We start from the raw sequence: 16,123 nt of genomic DNA, 5'->3' as shown, positions 1-16,123 counted from the left end.
GGAGGGGGAAGCGAGCTGGTGGGGAGGGGTGGGAAGGGAGAAAATTGCGGCAATGAATGAATGGAAATCCAAAACCTCTGTAAAAAAAAAATTAAAAAATTATAAAAAAAGAAATGCACAGCTGAGGTTCACGAATTATCTCTATCTCTATATCTAATCTATATCTGTATCTATCTCAACACAGACTGTAGAATAAACTTTACACATAAAGGTATTGGTCTGTTCATTTTGAAGAATTTGTGAAGGCCATTGATTTCTGTTTTTTAATTGGAAAGATTCCTTTACTGTAGAAGAAAACACTTAAGGGAATTTTGCTTGGGGTCTTGAAGAAAACTGTGCTGAGACAATAGGCCAAATGACTAATGTAAATGACGTCAAACAGGTTATACATTGGTGGTTGTTGTGTGCCTTTGTCTGAACTCACCCATAGCTGAGCCTTCACTGAGTTTTCAGAGGCAATAAACTGCACAGGAGGAGACAGCCCATCCTTCTCCTCCAGAGCAGCTGGTGTTTGAACTGCATGCCTTTGGGATTACAGTGCAGGTTCTTACCACTAGGACACCAGAGCTCTTCAAATTGGTTGTTACTGATGTTAGGTGCTGTTGAGTCAAGCACAACTAAGGGTGAGTTAAGTATGATTCACAGAAATTCTACGACAACAGATCTGAATCCTTTCCTATCCTGCACCAACCTCACAATCTCTGACACTCAGCCCATTGCTCTAGTCACTGTGTCAATTCACCTGGTTTAAGGTTTTCCTTTCCTCCCCTATCCCTCCATCTTTCCAAGCATGATGTCATTATCCAAGAAATAGTCTCTCTAAGCAACATGCCCAAAGTATGCAAGAAGCTTCACTATCTTTGCTTCCAAGGAGCAATCTGGCTTCACTTTCTCCAAGACATCTATGTTCTTTTGGAAGTCTATGGGATGTTCAGTATTCTCCTCCAATACCATAGTTCAAAGGCAACAGCTTTTGGGTTTTTTTTAATCATTCTTATTCATTGTCCAGCTCTCAACATGCATTAAGTGTCTGAAAAGACCATGGTCTGAATCAGGCATGTTTTACTCCTCAAACTAATATCACTGCTCCTCAGTGATTTGGAGAGGTTCCTGACTGCAGAATTTCCCAGTGCAAAAAAAGCTCTAGAATTTTCAATTACCTTTGAAATTTTGAAATGTTCAAACCTTCAGATGTTGTGATTTCTCCCTGCCTCCCCATAGAAACTGCTATAGAGGCAGCAAAGTGAAGTAAGCAAATATCTGGCTTTTTAACCAGATAGATCTGTGATTAGATAATCTTCCTACCATTCATTAATTCTATGCTTTATTAAGTAATTTAAATGTTTCGAGCCTCATTTATTCATATGTAGAACATATAACAAAAGAAAAAAACCCCATCACACACATTCCCACATATATCTCTAAGAGAGAAAAAGAAAATTACTTGCCTAGTAGGAAAAATACAATGGTTATGTGGTTTAATTGAGTAAATATTCATAAAGAACTTTGAACATTAAGTAACCTTTTGGCAAACATACTATTTTTATTGTTAACCACTTAAAAATATACTCTCATCCAAACCAAACCCATTGCCATTGCCATTGAGTAAATTCTGACCCATAGTGACCCTATAGGACAAAGGGTTCTCTGTCCAAACAGTTCCAAAGGCAAAATCTTTACAGAAGCAGATTACCACCGAGTGGCTGGGAGATAGCATATCAGGATTCTCTCATCTATACTTAATTGATATTTTAAAAAAAATATTTTGTATTGGTTTTCATAGAATGATTCCTTTACATTGTTTCATTCATATACATTGTGTTTTACAAATCCTCCATTTATATTGCATTTCATATAATCATTCATTAACTGAGATACAAATGGAGATTTGTAGCAGTGTTATTCATCATTGCAAGAGCATGGAAATAGCCCAAATGTCCAACCACAATCTAATGGATAAAGAAATTGTGAGAAAGTCACACAATGGAATACTACGCAGCACTCAGGAGCAACGATTTTAAAAAACACTATGTCATTTGGGAGAGACTGGAGAGCATTATGCTGAGTGAACTAATATAGTCTCATAAGGACAAATACTGCATAAGACCCTTATTGTAAAGACAGAAGGATAACTAGTAAAACATGTACAGGAACTCAAGGAGTGGGAGGGGGGAGTGAAGGGGTGAGGATAGATAGGGGTGAAACCACAGGGTTGCACAGTTTCGTGGGTAGAGGGAGGTGGGGGAAGCAAATGGAAAGGGTCTAGGTGAAAAAACAGAGTAATAATGGGCAAGATACAATGGTGATTGATTTTATAAAACAGAATGCATGAGAATGATTGTATAAAACACAAGATGAATGTAGAACAGTGTGAAACACAATGTATATAAACTTCGTAAGCAAACTAAATTTAAAAAATAATGTAGAATTAATTGATATTATTATGTTGATGCCTACCACTGCATAAGCTTTATAATGTGTTGAAATGCCACTGAATTTCTCTGACTCTTGGGAGCTCCGAGGAAGCTCTAGTGGGCTAATTGTAAGAATCTGTGCTGTTATCCAGAAAGCACAAGGAGAAAGATGGGTAATCTCCTCCTGTGCAATTTACTGCCTCTGAAACCTGGCCAGAGGGTCAGCTATGGGTTGGTTCCAACTCAACAGTACTCAACAACACTGGTAAAAGTCCTTAGAGAAGGCTTGCTGTGTACCTAAGCTTTGTTGCTCTGGAAGCAAAGGTCTCAAGAACTAATACACAATAGTCATTTTAAGCTATGCAGTCTTTCTGTCGACAGTATTTTTATGTATTTGAAAAGGACAATGACATTTAAACAGATGCATAAAGACACACAAGATTGATGATAATGTTTTCCTTCTCTAAAATAGCACTGCACATATTTTTTGAGTTTTCTTCTTATGTTTAGGATAAATATTTTAAGCCTACGATACAAGAAACAGGGAAATGGAGAGAAGTAGGCCTGGAAAAGAAGTGTCATCCATGCTTAAAAAGGATTCATTCTAGATAAACTGCCTTTAAACAGAGAAGCTTGCGGATGAAGTGTTTTTACACATATTTCAGAAACAAGACTCTTCTATCAGGCAGGAAAAAAAGAAGACTGGAAAGATAAGACTAGAAAGAAATCAAACATACAATTATAGGGGCAAAGTCAGAAAGGTTGTACACCAATATTTATGGCAGTGTTATTCACCATTGAAAGAAATAGCCTAAATGCTCAATCACAACCAAATGGATTGAGAAATTGTCGTATGTTCACGCAATGGAAAGCTATGCAGGACTCAGTTGCAACAATTTCAAAAAATACTACATGACTTAGGAGAGGCTGGAGAGCATTATGCTGATTAACACAGTTGGTGCGTGGAAGGAGGGGGTAAGTTATCAGGAAGAGCCTTGACGAAAAGACAGTATAATGATGGGCAAGGTCCAATGGTGATTAATTTTATCAAACATAATGCATGAGAATGATTGTAAGAAACAAAATGTGAATGAAGAATAGTGTGAAACACAATGTATATGAACTTTGTAAGCGGCACAATACAAAAATTATAAAATAATAAAATTCTAAAAAAAAGTCTGAAAGGATTTAACAATGGTTATCACTGAGTAGTAGAATTAGGGTTTTGTCTATTTCCCCCCATTTGTTAATTTATTACAAATAAATGGGCCATCACTTTTCATTATATAAATGAGAAGTAGGCCTGGAATGCTTATGCCTGAAAACTTTTCAAATATTTAAAAATTATTTGTTACACTTGATTGCTATAACTGGATAGTAGATTGTTTGCAGTGACTGATAAGCAGCAATATATCCTTGGAGGGACTGGTGTTAGGATAAAGTAGCCAGTGTTACAGATTAACACTAAAACTGAGAAATAATTTGGAATAAGGGAAGAAAATGTCAAAGGGTATAGGCCATTTCTCTGTATGATGCAACTATAGTGACCACACTCTTTTAAGAGGATTCTGTAAGTTTCTTTTGTGTCCCAAGTGAGGAAGAAATTCTTCTCATTTATGACAGTTACATGAAGTTTTGTAGGGTCTTAGTTTTCAAAATGAATTGCTCTGTGTTTTATGATCTTCTATGTCACAAAAAGGGACAGCTTAACTTGGAATGAAGATATCTTTAAATGATCTCTTTTGGGTCAAAGTTCTATATTAATTCATTTATTTATTAGTTCTTTTAAAATATAACTGAAAGCCAAGAATCTGAACCCACCATAACTACCTGAATAGAAACTTTATGTAATATATAGATATGATGTATCACGGTCAATGATGAGTGAACAGCTTACTACATAAAATCCCAATTTCCTTTTAAACTATAATTATTGGTAATTTCCAGGATCCAAAGATTAATTGTGATTCTGATTCAGAAATCACCTCTCATCTGCTTTTCAATCAGCTTACATTAGTACTAGACTTAGAACAGATATGATATGTATTTACCTCTGATTAGCTTGCTAACCTCAGAGCAGTTAGATGATTTTTTTGTCTTTGTTTCCTCACAAAGAAAATGCTACTATAATATATCTATACCATAGGTATGTTGTGAGATTTATTTAAATTAATGCAGTTTTGCTTGGAAATGTGTTTGGCACATGGTTAAACATCTGGAATTACTACATCATCATCATTGATGGTATAATTACTATAGTTAGGGAGATAATATTTGCATTCCATTACAGACCTATGAAATGATAATTCTCTTATCTTCCAAAAGTGTCAAGTAGGGAGTAGCATGAAAATTTACGATACAATAATGTATGACTCTTACAATGCAAGTACAGAAGAAAAAGATTTTCTTCCTTTCAAATGATGTTTCTCCAGTATGACAGAATTAATAAATCATTCTGAAACATACTTTTTATTTTAGATATGACAATGTGCTAGCAGTAAATTACTCTTAAAAAGGTTCAGATAAAATGTCACTAGAGGGAAATAAAAACAACCTTTCTCTGAAATGTGTATCTACAGCTATCTCCACTCACCTGTGGCAGGTAATGGATATGCCTTTCGCCGAGTGTTTGGCCCAACCTCTGTTATTCTTTCAAATAATTTATTTGAAACTCATGAGCTCAAGTTTCTAAGAGTTCAAATTATAATACAAATCCCCCTACCTCTGCCTCCAACACTAACAGTACACAAATGTGCACGCACGCGTGTGCGCGCGCGCACACACACACACACACACACACACACACACACATACACAAATGCTTCAAGTAATTGTTTCTCTAGAAAACAAATATCACAGAATTAAAGTCAGACCTCATATGAAACATGGTATTTACATTTTTTAACTCAATGTAAATAGTTGTTTCCAGTATGCCTCCTTATGTGGCTATATTTACTATCTTTTTGGTATCTTCTTTCCTGTGTATCAGACATTTAAAACAGGCCCAGTCAGTATTTTCAAGTAGGACTAGTAGAAAGAGACAAAGCAGTCTGAGGGTCTCGTTAGTGAACTCTGCAGATCCTAAGATCTGGGAGTGCATCTGTAGGTCAGAAGGAAGAACTACCATCACTGCAGGACCAGGCACTGTAAAACAACCACAGAGGAAGACTAAGCCTAAAACAATCAAGCTTAGCACTGGGACTGTGAAGAAGTCAGGTCAAATTCACCCTATAATGTTAGATGGGCCCTTTCTACAATGAATGTGCAGAGACCCAAGAGACAGTGACTAGCCGGGGTGTTCAGAACAAAAGGGAAAGGGATAGTATCTCTCTTCTAAGAATTTTACTTAAAAGGACAACACCAGTCTTTAACAGTCCAAGTGTGTTCTGATTTCATCTGTGTAAGAAGATGCTGCAGATAACTGTACAAACACTGGTCTGGTATCATCGTCACCCCGTCTGGAAGTGGCCCTTCCAGCACATCTCCCTCATATCTCTTTTTTAGCTGTATGAAGTGGAGGGCCAATTCTTTTCCCATCCCCCACCTTAAATACATGATCACCTTATTCCAGGCTCAATGCAATTTTGTTCCCATATAAAAAGTACTACGGTTGGATTAAAGAACATAAAAACTAACAGTTGTAGAAAGAATTTTTCAGTCAGGGAAAAGAGGATATAATGTAATAAAAGTGATTTTCTCCTCTCCCTTAGACACGGAAATACAAGGCAGATGTAGCTACTTAACTAGCCCACTTACCTGCAGAAGCGAACAAGTGAAATCTTAAACGACCAGGTTAGCAAAAGGCCTAGTAAAGGAGATGAGCCAAAACCAGTCAGAAGACCATATGGAGCAATTGAAAGTCTTCAAGGTCTATGTGTTTAAAGTGTTAAAAAAAACCCAAAGAAGTCACTTTGAAGACTAAGCTGCACTTGATCCAACCATGGCATTTTCCATCTCCTCCTATACATGGGAAAGTGGGACACTGAGTAAGGAAACATGAAAAAGAACTGATGCCTTTGAATTTACGATGCTGGTAAAGAATACTGAAGAGACGTGAATGATAGAAGAACAAAGAAATTGGTCTTAAAGGTGCAACCACATTGCTGTTAAGGGAAATGCAACAATGAATGAATGGAAATCCAGAATCTCTGTAAATGTTCATTAAAATTAGTAAAAAGAATTTTTTAAAAAGTGAGGATGATAAAACTTCATCTCTCTTCCTTCAGACATGTCATCACGAACAATTAGTCCTGTAGAAAGACCTAAAGGAATGTCATTGAGAAACAGGATGGCCCTTAAAAACAGAACTGATAGTGAATCCAGTAATGGGCTTGCACACAGTGACGACTGTGAGGATTACACGGGACTTGGACATCCTCAAATGCTCCTGTTGTCCACAGGCCCTCTGTGAGTCAGAACTGGTGCACGGCACCTGACAACAAGTCATGTGATTACAATCAGTGTACTGTCCAGGAGGTAAAGTGTTACCATAAATTGTGTGGGGTTTCCCCTCACTTTGTTTTTCAGATAAGAAGAATATTAAAAGCCCTCCTTAAATCAGGCATTACATTAAAAAAGAAGAAGAAGAAGAAAAATATTAAGCTTTAACGTGCAGAGGATGACAGAATAGGAAGGACTTCACTGAGACCTATGAGGGTGCTATGCCATCTGGTGTTCTTGTTGTCGTGCCACTCACAGCGGAACCCCCAACCCCCCGCCGCGGGTTTTCAGAGATTGTAAATCACATGGGAGGAGACTGTCCAGCTTCCTCTCCAGGTGGATTCAAACCACATGCCTTTGGGCTGGCAGCACAACCCCTTACTCACTGGCCACCAGAGCTCATACTTCATCTCAGAGTGTCACCGTTATAACTTCCCTTCTCATTCTTGAATATGCCTTTGATGATAAATAAAGTATATGGTTATCCTATCAATAATAAAATTCCCCCATTTTAACATCAAGATATTCAGTTAACAAAGTAAATTGCAAAATCACATGACCAAAACGAAACTGTGAGCTTCCCAAGGGCCACCTTTGCCTTCATTTGTTTTGAGGGTTGAACTACAAGCAAAAATAGAATGGCTTGAATTAAAATGTCAACCCTTAGAAAGAAAGTAAAATTTGGTTCATGAGCTTCAAATATCTGTTGGAAAAATATCTTAGCTGAATTTGTGCCAAATAACCAGCCAAAGGCACATTTGCACCAGCATATAGGATGAATATATCTGAGGATTTCATCAAAGAGCAATACAATGACATCACTACTTTTAATCTGCCAAAGCCATTGCAATTTACAGATGAGGAAAAAAAGAAAACTTTGGATGCCTGTGCAAACTGCAGTGCAAATTGTGAGGATGGCACAGTAGAGGTCAGGGGTCAGATCTGGCATTCATAGGGTCACTATGGGTCATTCTTGACTTGATGAACTCTAACAACAATCACCCCCACTCCATGGGAAAATTCTCTCCTCTTCCACATCTGCTATATGTCTATTTTTAGATGGACACAGTGGGTGGACAACTAGTATTTCCAGTGCTATGTTAGGCATAAATGTGACCATCTTGTTTCCAGACTCAATATATTTTTTTGCTTCCACTTAGAAGTAAGTACTGACTTGGACTTAACCCACCATGGCAAGAATTAACTCACAACAACAACAATTTCAGCCTTTTTCAATTCATAAGAAAGGGTAGTAACGGGTAGTTAAAATATTTTGTGTCTATTCCTTAAAAACAATGCATTTTTCCCCCTTAAAGTCACCATTTATGATTGACCTTACTAACACTTATTTTAATTTTTATTAGGACTTGTATAAAATGATAAGAAAGGCTACTTTTAAATCACAAATCTTATTTCCACTAAGTTTAAGCTTTAGTTATATTAATTTTCTGGTGGTAATTAAAAATACTAAGGAAATGAAACTAATACCATTTACATGCTGTTGTTGTGTACTGTTGAGCTGGAATCAACCCATAGTTGACCCTCCAGTGGGTTTTCAGAGGCAGTAAATTGCACAGAAGGAGAGTGCCCATCTTCCTCCTTTAGAGCAGCTGGTGAGGTGAACTATGCACTCTTGTATTGGTGGTGCAATTTCTTACTACTAAGCCACCAGAGCTCTTAAGTAATTTGCATTTTAAAGATAATTTGTTGAGCTTTTTAACTTAGAAAGTATGCTCAATCCGCTGTTATTGAATTGATTCCAATTCCTTGTGACCCTATTGGATAGCAGAATTTCCCCAAAAGGTTTCCAAGGATGTAATCTTTACCGGAGCAGAGCATCAGGAATTTTCGCCTTTGGAACAGCTACTGGATTTGAACTACCAATCATTCATTCAGCAGCCTAGCACTTAACAACTGTATAATCCAGACTCCTCGGAAGATGTGCTACACCTGTTTCATTACAAAACTAGTTTCAAAATAGCTTTAAGGAATGCTAGTCAGTTAAATATTGCTATACAGAAAAAAAATGTATATATTAGCAACTGACATTAACTCACTCTTGTAAAAGAATTTACTTATTCATTAATAACATAGACCAAAATACTGATAACTTTAACAGAACTGCATGTTTTTTATCACATAAGGGAAATATTTGTTTCTTTTTAAGAAATCAAGTTACTTTAACAATTTTTTTTTACCAATATATTTTCTGACTAGCTTCTACAATGACACCAAATGAAAAATAAATAAGAATATCTGTACTTGGAAACTAAGTAAACTAACTGCTGAATTAATCAATGAGTTCAATTTAACAAAATTTTCCTAAGGAAAGGTAGAAATTCCTTCTATATGATATTAGTTATTTATATGAAAAGTAATTATTATTCTTTGGCAATTGACTATTTTTGTAAAAAAAATAGCATTACATGCATAAACTTTTGCAGATATAAAACTTTTTCTCCAGTTATAGTGGTAAATCTACATTGATCTAATCATTTTATAGACAAAATCTGTCCATTATCTGCTCATCAAAAGTATTTGCAAGGTTCTTAGTTAAAGTTAAATGGGTAGGCCATAATTACAAAATAAAAAGCAGGGGACTGGTCCACCTGAAAATCAAACCCATTTGTTCTTCCCATTGTAAATACATATTAAAAACTAATCCAACGTAATAAGATAATGAAAATAATAAACTACCAAAGGGAAAAATATGACACAAGTAAGAACATATTAACTGAACGCCTACTTGCCCCTTTCTAGTTTTGTTCTAGGATTTTTTGTTTGTTTGTGCTAAGATTTGACAATGGATAAGAAAATGATGAGACCCAAAAGAATTCAACAAAAGGACAGAGACTGTTAAAGAAAGAAATATTTCCCTTTATTAGATTATATTACAGCTACTCATGACACATTCAAAATAATTGGAATTGTCAGCTCACAGGCCTACAAACAATGCTATTTATCTGAAAACCAGCCAGTAAATAGCAGAATAGATCTGAATAGCTCATTTGAGGAAAGTAATTTCCTATCTACTCAGTTTATTAACATAAACTGAGTATAGAAGTAGGAATTAGCAGGTATCAGCATTTAGGAATCAAAAGAGTTCAGGAGAGGAGTTTATCAACAACAGTGAGTTTGCCTTACTCCTTTGCCAGCTGCACACTGGTCGGCTTTGCTCCGATAGGTATCCCGTGTTTGTGTAAAGTGTTCATCAAAACCTCTCTCATGTCATTGTTGTAGGAATCAAAGTCAAACACATTCCTCACCACACTGGAGAGACCTTCAGAGGGGAATTTCTGTGTTTAGGGGGGAAAAAAAAGAAAGCAAGCATTTCCTCATTACACATGCGATAAAATACAAAATTTAATGCAGATTTGTAAGACTATAGACCAAAAATAGCCAGCTGAGCTTTAGCAGATCTTAACTGGCCTTGTAAGACAAACAGGCGGTAGAGGGAGCTACATCTTTCTCTTTCAACGCTTACTCACATGTGGTGGTGGTTGTTAGGTGCCATCAGGTTGCCTGTGACTATAGTGACCCTGTGAACAACAGATTGGACCATGCCCCATCCTGTACCATCTTCAATATACAATAGACATTTAACAACAGCACAGTCAATCCATCCTGTTCAGAGTCTTCCTCTCTTTCACTGACCCTCCACCTTTTCAAGCATGATGTTTTTATCCAAGGGCTGACCGTTCTAACAACATATCCAAAATATGTGCAATGAAGGTCTTCATCACAGCCTCTAAGGAGCTCCCTTGTTGCACTTTCTCTAAGACATGCTTATTTTCCTTTCTAAAGAAAAATTTGAGCGTGAGGAGGAGTGGAGCCTTATTTCCAACATTGAAACAGTATTCAGGTCCCCTGCTCTCTGAAACCTCCCACTTTAAAACAGGAGTTCCAGACTGGCCCTTGTGAAAGCATAATTAACAATGCAGAATAAAGAGTATCTACACAGTAGTATTAGAGAATCATAGATGCATGAATGAGTGGATAAAACTAAGGAACAAGGAAAGGAGGGATGACTCAAATGCTCAGGGGTGGAGAAATAAGGGAGGGCTGGGGAGATGAGGCAACAGCATTTACACTGATGTGGCCTCCAGATCCCATGCGGCTCTCTTAATTTTCTTTAGAAATCATGATCTGAGCTAGAAAAAAATGATTTACCAGGACTTTCTACGTAGATAAAACTTTCTATTTTTCTTCCTTGGTTTTTCTTGGAGAGTTGGGGATGGGCCAGAAGTTAATGTGATTAAAGTGAATGTTAGCTTGAAATATGCCATATAATGTACCGGTATGTTTTCTTTACCAAGAGTAGAATTTACATGTGTGTTTTCTTTTTCTTTACCAAGGCAGATAATATTCTGCACAGGACCCTAAGGAGTATCATTCTCCTACACAGTTATGGCACCTTTTATATTTTCTTTGCAATATTTACAACTATATATTTAAGACCACTATTCCTACTTGGCTTTTATCTTCAAATCTTTGGCTTTCAAACAGAAAATAGTTTTTACACAAATTCCATATGGTTCTTGTAAAAAGTAAAACAATAGAATAGGAAAGTTTCCTTAATCTCTCACTAAACTCCACTTCCACCACAAACCCCTCCCCCAGGAAAAAACCCAACTCTCAAAACCAAACTGTACTAAAGGTTCTAGCTCTTTAGTAACAGTCATGAGCAGATAAAGTTCATTGGCCTTTCAGATTTATAGTTTAGATCACAAGTCTTTCACACCATCCGTATCACTATTATATCTATAGAAATTGAAAGGCCTAGTGGACTGGCACAGACTGAGAAATCCAGATTGATCTTCAAATACTTTACATACATACATACATACCTGTAAATGCTTGACTATGTTGACAACTTCTCTGGTAGAATAAGGATAGTTAATAGTCCCTTGGTCAGCCAAGCTCCTCAACTCTCCAAAGGCAGCCACAAGCTTCTGAAGAATTGGTTCTGGCACATTTGGTCCATATTGTCTGAGCATCTCAAGCTCTGACTGGGGTTTGGGATTATCAACTGCATGGCAGCTAAAAATATCACCTGAAAAAGAAAAAAGATTCTTTAATCATGCAAGTAACCCATGGTAAGGGCCATCCCAAATGAATGTAGTTTGAATCCACCAGCTGTTCCACAGAAGAAAGATGGGTAATCTCGTCCCAGGTGATTAACTGCCTCTGAACACCTGCAGGAGGCTCAGCTATGAGTTGGTTCTGACTCAACAGTACACAACAACAACAACAATAACTCATCAACCCCCCATATATTCAGTGACAGCATGATGCAGAAAAGAAAGGAAACTACCAGAGCAAAAGAAAAGATGCCTGAATGATGTGTGGCTTATTCTGCATGGATTTAGTTTTTCTGTGTAAAAATTACATCATACTTGAACACATGTTGACTGGGAGATACTCAAGTACAAGAAGCAAAGAGGGTGAGCCTTCTTTAGGTCTTCCAACAGGCACCACCCAGTGTTAAAAGGTCAGGATGTTTATTCTTCCAAATATGTATTAAGAAGCAAAAAAAAAAAACAACAAAAAACACAACCCTCCCTCATTGCTTTCGAGGCGAAACTGACTCATAGCTCCATCACGTTTTTGTTGTTCTGTACCACTGAGTTGGAACCTATCCATAGCTGCCCCTCCAGTGGGTTTACATTGTTGTTGTTGTTATGTGCCGTCGAGTCGCTTGCAACTCATAGTGTCCCTATGTACAACAGCCCTAAATTCCGCTCTGTCCTATGCCAATCGCACTGCCTCCAACACACCCATCGTGATTACCCCAGTCACTGAATCAATCCACCTCATAAAGGGCCTTCCCCTCCTGCACTGTCCCTCCACCCTCCCAAGCATAATGTCCCTCTCCAAGGACCAGTACCTCCTTACAACATGTCCAAAGTATGTTAGACGGAGCCTCAGAATCCTTGCCTCCAAGGAGCTGCCCAGTTTAACCCTTTCCAGTATGAATCTGTTTGTTTTCCTAGTAGTCCATGGTACCCTAAATACTCTTCTCCAGCACCACAGCTCAAAGGCATCAATTCTCCTTCTATCCTCCTTAGTCATTGTCCAACTCTCTGATGCATAACAAGTGATTGCAAAGACTATGGCCTGTATCATATGCACCTTGGTCTCCAGAGAGACACCATTGCTCTTTAGTACTTTGGAGATTTGCTCTTTAGTACTTTGGAGATAGAGGCAGTTAATTGCACAGGAGAAGACTGTCCATCCTTCTCCTGTAGAGCAGCTGAGGTGGCAAATCCCAACGGTTAACATTGCCTAACTGTCACCCATGAAGTGGGTGGTGGATTTGAACCACCAGAGAGGTGTCATTTTTGGGTTAGCAATTCTTTGCAAACTATGCCACCATAGCTCCAAACATGTATCCGTAATTAAATACACACACACACACACACACACACACACACACGTATATGTAGTTTTGATGATTTATTATTTTTCCACTGATGAGAAAATACTATTCATATAGTTTGGAGACCATAATTTTAACATTAGCAAATCTTTAAAATCCTCAGAAATTATATACAGCTATTTCACGTAGGTGAGCTCTGGTAGTTTAGTGCTAAGGAGCTTTGCTGCCAATCCAAAGGCGCATAGTTCTAATCCACCAGGGCTCTGTGGAAGAAAGAGGCACAAAGAACTCCCATGAATTTACAGCCTCTGCAACATGCTGAAGGGTTAGCTGTAAGTGGGTTCTGACTTGACAGCTTCAAACACCACCACTTCAGCTAAAGGAGCTCTGGTGGCCTAGTCCACAGGGCATTGCACAGGAAGCCTGAAGATGGCATCTCTCTGGACACTTGAATCTACTAGAAGATCTTGCAAGAAAGATGAGCAATCAACTCCTGTGCTATTTAAAGTACTGGAAATCTGTTGGAGGGTTAGCTGTAAGTCAGTTCCAACATGATGGCAATGAGTTTCAGAGTTTACTTTGGATAAATTTTTCTTTATGATACTAAGAAGGAGAAATTAGTGTTATCACATTCTCAACAATTTATATTGCCAGAATATTGTGCATTTGCTTTTGCAAAGTAAATCTGAAGAGACGTTGCCTATCTTAAAGAGAAGGAAAATAAACTTAGAAACAAATTATTTCTTGTGTAATTTAGCTAACCGAAAATGTATTAGAAAAATAGAACCTATTCTCAAAACAGAAGTGAACCTCTCATGAACTAAAATGTTCATACACTGCTGTTGGGATTGTAAATAAAACTACTACTGTGGGAACAGGTTGGTCATTTCCTAAAAGTATTAAGCACAAGCTTACCAAGTGACCCTGACATTCCACTACTAGATATTTACCCAAGAGAACAGAAAACATAAGTCCAAACCAAGAATGATGTGTGAGTGCTCACAGAGGCTTTATTTGTATTGTTGTTGCTGTTGTTAAATGCACTGAGTCAAGTACGAGTCATAGTAACCCTATGAACAACAGATCTGAACCCTGTCTTGAGGCCATTCCTGCAGTCACTGTGTCAATCCACCTAGTTGAGGGTTTTCCTCTCTTTCACTATCCCTCCACTTTTCCAAGTATGATGTCCCTCTCCAAGGAACAATTTCTTAGCGACATGCCCAAAATGTATGAGACAATGCTTCATCATCTTTGTCCCAAGGAGCACTATGGCTGCACCTTCTCCAAGACATATCTCCTTGTTCTTTTGACAGTCCAGGGGACAGCTGAGAAGTATAATCCAGAAATAGGTGTGTGAAGAAGTTTCAGTATATCCATACAATGAAACACTATTTAGCAACCAAAGTGAACGAACTATTGCTATATACAACAAAATGAACAAATCTCAAAATAATCATGCTGAGTAAAAGAAACCAGACAAAAAAAGGAGTGTATGCTATACTATTCTATTTACATAAAAAAAGTTAAAATGATAACAAAAGCAGATCAGTGGTTGCTTGAAGGATGGCACAGAAGGGCAGAAGGGGAGGATCACAAAAGGGTATCAGAAGATTTTTTTCAAGTGATGGACAGGTTCATTATCTTACCTGTAGTGATGCTTTCTCAGGTATGCACATATGCAATTTATAATTTGTTGTAAGCAAATGCTATTTCAATAAAACTGCTAAAATATTTAATTAAAAAGTTTATTACTAATCTGTATAAATCTGAAAGTTCAGTGGAAATCCACAAGACTAACTTCACATTATGCATGTGTGTTCCTTCTTTCTCAGAATGGAGAGGCAATGGGGTGAAGCTCTGCTCTTTCTCCTCAGTCACATTTTGGCTTTATGGCTATTTCTCATTGGTATTTGTGCCAATTTTTTAGCTTCTCCTTTGGCGCTTGGAGGTCTCTGGTTGTCAAATGTAAATGCTGCATTTGAATTTTCTGGCTTATGTTGTAGAAGGAGTGGATGGAACATGTTCCCAAGAAACCATTTTGTCTCCAAAAAAAAAAAAAAAAGTTTATATAATTCTACTGATCTAAGAGACTGAAGACCAAAAGAATATTTAAAAAGTAGATCTGCTTTATCTATAGATTTCCCAAAAGAGGGTATTTAGTCAGATAACTAAGTTCTAATGTGGCATTATAAACCATTTGGACAGATATTTTATTGTTGTTATTGTTAGGTGCTGAGTCGTAGATGACTCATAGCGACCCTATGAACAAAAGGCCTGAGCACTGTTTGTACATAGAGTTTCCAGAGGCAAGCCATTTCAGAAGTGGATGCTGCTCCTGCTTTCAGGTTTGTTTTAGTTGGGAAGCTCCAGCCAACACTGTCCACCATGGATACCCATTACCATGACTGGCACATCAGTGTCACAGTGTTCAGCATAGCAGAAACCACAAGCTACCTCTGTACAGCAACGCACAGACCAGTGCAATACCACCTAGAAAAATGTTTGACAGAAAAACAATTTGAACCTGGCCTGAGGGCCACAGATTAAAATCACCCACTTCACTTACGGCTTGGTAGCATAACTTTCTTTCCACTAGGCCAGCGTAGCTCTCTCTCTGTCATTGTTGTTATTGTTGTTATTGTTATTGTTGTTAGGGGCCATTGAGTCGTAGACGACTCACAGAGACCCTATCAAGGAAAGGCCTGAGCACTGTTAGTACATAGAGTTTACGGAGGCAAGCCATTTTGGAAGTGGATGCCGCTCCTGCTTCCAGGCTTAAATATTTTATTAGGTAAAATATATTAATAAAAGAAGCGAGGTACTATGTCTTCACACTTATATCCTACAGAATAAATCTGTTCAAATACAAATGTGAAAAACCATTTCTGCC

At 37.6% G+C, this 16,123-nt stretch overlaps 1 protein-coding gene across 1 annotated transcript in view; it reads right to left on the bottom strand.

The window, feature by feature from the left end:
• The window catches only part of VWA8 (von Willebrand factor A domain containing 8), a 519,526-nt gene that overhangs the window by 196,581 nt on the left and 306,822 nt on the right, over positions 1-16,123 (bottom strand). The window contains exons 25-26 of the mRNA XM_006884567.1: positions 11,702-11,907; positions 9,999-10,150 (exon numbers count right to left, since the gene is read on the bottom strand). Of these exons, the coding sequence (XP_006884629.1) occupies positions 9,999-10,150; positions 11,702-11,907 (358 nt within the window). The remainder of the gene's footprint in view (positions 1-9,998; positions 10,151-11,701; positions 11,908-16,123) is intronic.

Source organism: Elephantulus edwardii, unplaced genomic scaffold, assembly GCF_000299155.1.
Source record: "Elephantulus edwardii isolate Elephantulus edwardi_28Jun2011 unplaced genomic scaffold, EleEdw1.0 scaffold00036, whole genome shotgun sequence".
NCBI lineage: Eukaryota > Metazoa > Chordata > Mammalia > Macroscelidea > Macroscelididae > Elephantulus > Elephantulus edwardii.
This window is presented reverse-complemented; position numbering and strand designations above follow the sequence as displayed.